Source organism: Myotis davidii, unplaced genomic scaffold (assembly GCF_000327345.1).
Source record: "Myotis davidii unplaced genomic scaffold, ASM32734v1 scaffold750, whole genome shotgun sequence".
NCBI lineage: Eukaryota > Metazoa > Chordata > Mammalia > Chiroptera > Vespertilionidae > Myotis > Myotis davidii.
In genome coordinates, this window is record NW_006282814.1 from 1,396,581 (window position 1) to 1,401,104 (window position 4,524).

At 42.0% G+C, this 4,524-nt stretch overlaps 1 protein-coding gene across 8 annotated transcripts in view; it reads right to left on the minus strand.

Annotated features, from left to right (window-relative positions):
- The window catches only part of SECISBP2 (SECIS binding protein 2), a 40,052-nt gene that overhangs the window by 28,066 nt on the left and 7,462 nt on the right, over positions 1-4,524 (minus strand). For 6 of the 8 annotated variants that reach the window (XM_006753220.2, XM_015561298.1, XM_006753223.2 and 3 more), the window contains exons 3-4: positions 3,898-4,027; positions 2,429-2,655 (exon numbers count right to left, since the gene is read on the minus strand). In XM_006753220.2, coding sequence (XP_006753283.1) covers positions 2,429-2,655; positions 3,898-4,027 — 357 coding nt within the window. The remainder of the gene's footprint in view (positions 1-2,428; positions 2,656-3,897; positions 4,028-4,524) is intronic. The other 2 variants (XM_006753226.2, XM_015561301.1) reach the window with 2 other exon arrangements.

The window sequence follows — 4,524 nt, forward strand, 5'->3', positions numbered from 1 at the left end:
ACCCGGGGGGGGGGGGGGCGGTGAGTATATTAAGAGACATCTCAAAGTGACTGGCAGAATAGAAGGTAAGAGGAAACTGATAAATTCAAATTTGAATAGTTTGAAAATAAATTCTAAAGCTGATACACTTCATAAACTTAACCATTTTGCCATTTCAAACCTGAATCCAGTAATAAAAAATAATTGAAACACAGCCTGTTCTTTTAATAAATGTAATTTATATTCACCAAGGCCAATGAAACAGTAGTAGTGCCTCCCCTATTCAAAAATGGTTAGGCCGTCCTGGCCTGTGTGGTTCAATGGTTTGAACAGGGATGGGGAATGTCCGGCCCGCAGGCCCTGTAAGACCCAAGAAAATCATTTGGTCTGGCCCTGTCAAGGCTTTAGGGTGAGTTAATTAAATGTTTGACCAAATATAGCAGGCTAATTTTTAAGTTAATAATTTTGTATGGCCTTTAAATGATGTTATATCCAAATGGCCCCTGGCAAAAAAAAAAGGTTCCCCATCCCTGGGTTAGAGCGGTGGTTCACACACCAAAGGGTCTGAATCATGGTCAAGGGCATGTACCTGGGTTGCAGGTGCCATCCCTAGCCCCAGTCAGCAGGAGGCAACCAATCGATGAGTCACTCTCACATGTCTCACATAGATGTCTGTATGTCTCTCGCTCTCTCCCTTCCTTCTACTCTATCTAAAATCAACAGAAAAATATCCTCAGGTGAGGATTACTTTCAACAATAAAGACAACTAAAAAACAAACCAATGAAAAAAGAAGCTATTGGGTCCTGTAGTTCACATATTAGCAATTCTAGAATTTAGCTTCTTCATGATTGTGATTGTATTAATAAAAATTAACATTTAAACAAAATGGTTAGGTCAATCATATAAATCAATATCAAAGACCCAGTGCAGCAGTTATGTTTTCAAAGAGTATTTAAGATATGGAAAAAATGCCAATTTCTAACACAAGCCCGTACATATTATGAACCCCAAATGTACAATTTTCACAATGTACCATTAACAAAAGATTATTAGTAAGTGCTAAAGATGGTTTTCTTTTGGCTATACAACTTCAGACAATTACATTTCTTTTCTTCACATTTTTTTGGTGTTCAAAGATACTACTAGTATAAGCAGGAAAAAGGTTTCTTTTAAAGGGAAATTTAAAAAACAAATGCAGTGCTAGCTGGTTTGGCTCAGTGGATAGAGTGTCAGCCTGCAGACTGAAGGGTCCCAGGTTTGATTCCAGTCAAGGGCACATGGCTGGGTTGCAGGCTTGATCCCCAGTGGGGGACTTGCAGGAGGCAGCCAATCAATGATTCTCTCTCATCACTGATGTTTCTATCTCTCTTTCCCCTCTGAAATCAATAAAGATACATTTTAAAAATAATAATAAATAAAAAAACAAAAATAAAAAAACAACTGCACACAGAATTCATGAGTGTGAGTAGATAGGTAACAAGCATGTAAATCTCACACGCTTCATGTCCACACATGCAGCCCTCACCTCTAACAGGTGACCTGACAGAGTCAGTCGTGCTCCTGGCCTGTTCTACTTTGCACAGCGCTCTCGGACTGGGAATTGCCCACTGCAGCCCCGGCCAAATCGTGGATCCCCTCGATGGCGCAGCCATTCCACACACTCCACGGGCGCCCAGAGGGTCACGCCCTGCCATGTGAGACTGATTCTTCCACTTCACTCAGTCTCACCACGTGACAGCGAAGTCCCTGGGAACGGCATACCTTCTGCACGCTGTCAGCAGGACCACCCGGCCTGGGGCTCTCGTGTCCAAGCACCCAGGACAAGGACAGAAAGTGGAGATCCTCTCTTCAGGAGGTAAGCAATCGGGCGAGCTATTGTCTTGGTAGTTTCGTCTTTCTCCTGGCCTGCACACTGGGAAGTGCCCCACCCTTCCTTGATCTGAGATGGGTCAGAGTGATTTTAGGGAATAGTAACCCCATAACGTTTTTCCTGAAAGTCTCTAACACTTTGAGATCAAAGGGTGAATATGTGTAATTTAAAATTACTAAATGGCAAACTGAATGCTCTTCACTGCAGTTACTAACGCTGAATTCGCTGAATCATTAACAAAAGAAGTACAGATAAAAAGCCTGGAAAACCAGAAATTATATTATGTAGTTTTAAATACGACTATTTGGGTAAATAAAATCTTTTTGTCGGTATTGAAAAGTGCTGTCAGCACACAATGCTAGAAGTGCGACGCTAGAAGGGGGCTGTGCAACCAGCAGGATTCATGCTAGAATATTCTCCTGGACCTTTGACCTACCGGATGAAAGTAAGTGCAATAGGTGATTCTTTGAAAAGAATGACAGCATGAGGTGTCACGCGTCTTGTAAACCGCCCTGTAAACCATTCACACACTGAAAGAGAAAGGGGGAAGGAAACAGAGGAGAGGAGCCTGCACTCACCTCTAACGCTGGAGCAGGTTTCACCACTTCTCTCCCCAGGGAAGTGTCTGTAGAGGCAGAGCGAGGAGGCCCCCACTTGGGCTGTTTTGGTGTCTCTACTATCTCACTGTCCTCTGCACCCTGCAGTTTAGGAAAATCCAACCTGGTAAATTCAAACTCAGGTTTGGAGGCAGGTCCACACTTTTCAATGATTCTGGATTTTCTGTCTGTTCGTTTATGATAACCATCTGTATTTACAAATTAAAAGTAGAGGAAATTTTAGGTGTTTAATGATCTGTACTCAGGCTTAAGTTGCAGAATAGAAAATCTATTGCTATAGATGCAACATGTTATTGTCCAAACAGCCTAACTTTGCTAGTGCTATTAACCTTCTGTGTTACAGTATAAACATACACGACTGTAAGTCTGCTCTGGTTGGGCCACCAAGCAGAAAAACCAAATACTGTAAATTTCAGGAGTATTCTAAGGTTGAGGAGATAGTTACTTTGGCCTGATTGTACATCTGGGCATTTTGATTTTTCTTAATACACATTTTAGACTTTTGCAAATTTAAAGAGACATTAATAAATTTCCTTTAAGTAATAAATGGTCCCTAATTTAGTTTGCTAGAACAAACTGGAGAGAAGTAGAATTGAACTTATAACCTCTGTCCTTTCTCCTTCAAATGCAAATAAATGACAATGTAGGTTGCAATGCATAACATCTCTGTGTTTAATTATAAGGCCAGAGTCATATAGTTAACTGCTCAACTTTCCTTTCACCTTTCCATGCACCAGAGAGTTTGTAAGTGAAATCAATGCAAAGAGAAAAATGTATACACCAAGTCCCATAAACGGCACCTGTAAATAAACGACAGGCCTTTCCCAGTGAGTACACCATCAGGAAGGTTGAAGTCCTCATAGAAACAAGAGATGGCTGTAACCAAACTACATTTGGAATTAAATTTCAGGGGGAAAACACCATGTCAAATCACTAACTTTTTCAGCCACAAACCAGAATGGTAGTTTTCAAGCCAGAACAGACGACACTTCCGGCACGAATAAAATCAGCACTCTGAGCAAACACTGCCCGGGGAGGGGAGTTAGGCAGAATCGCAGTCCCAGATCAGCTGTCCCGTCTACTGAGAAATCTCCCCACAGAACTCCAGAGCAGCTGTGTGGGAAAGGAGCGTGGCCAAGCACAGGACAAGGGATGTGGTTGTGATCTGCTTTTAAGGACGGTTTGAGGTGTGCGGTCATTACCTACCTGTTATGTAACCTTAGACAAGTTCCTGTGTAACACCAGGTAATAACATGTTAAGGGCACATCAGAGCCCACATGCCACAGGTCCCCATCCCAGGAGGAAAGGCCTCCAGGATCCCACAGGAAGCCTGATGGCCTCAGCCTTTCACAATAAACCAAAGAAGCAATAGCAATGCTCCTGGGTGGGCAGAGTGGGGTGACCGAACACAAAACAGAGAGTTCATTACCTTTACCTGATTTCAAATTAGAGTCAGCACGAAAGGACAAACAATGTGAGCTTCTCACTGACTTTATATCAGATGACACAGTTCCATCAGCCTTTTTACCGGCAAACTTTTGCTCATCATATGTTTTTTTCTGCAGGAAACATAAAAAAGTAACATGAATTAGAAAAACTACAGTTGACCCTTGAATGACCAGCCTCCCAACAATAGATAATCTGTGTGTAACTTCTGACCCCTCCAAAACTTAATAGACTACTATTGACCAGAAGCTTTACTGATAATATAAACAGTCAATTAACACATACGTTGTATTTTACATGTATTATATCCTGTACTTTTATAATAAAGTGCACTAGAGGAAAAAATATGTTAAGAAAATAGTAGGGTTTGCCTGCATGCTTTTTCAAAGGGTTGCAAATCTCCTAAAAATTTTCTAATACCGTATTTGCCGGCGTATAAGACGATTTTTTGGCCCTGAAAAATATGCCTCCAAGTGGGGGGTCGTCTTATACGCCAGGTACACTTTAGATAGACTGCCCATAGTGCTTGCCCCGTGCCATAGTGGCCTCCCGATGCCCGCCCACTTCATTCCACATACCGTTCAGGCATCAGCAGCGCTGCTGGGTGTAT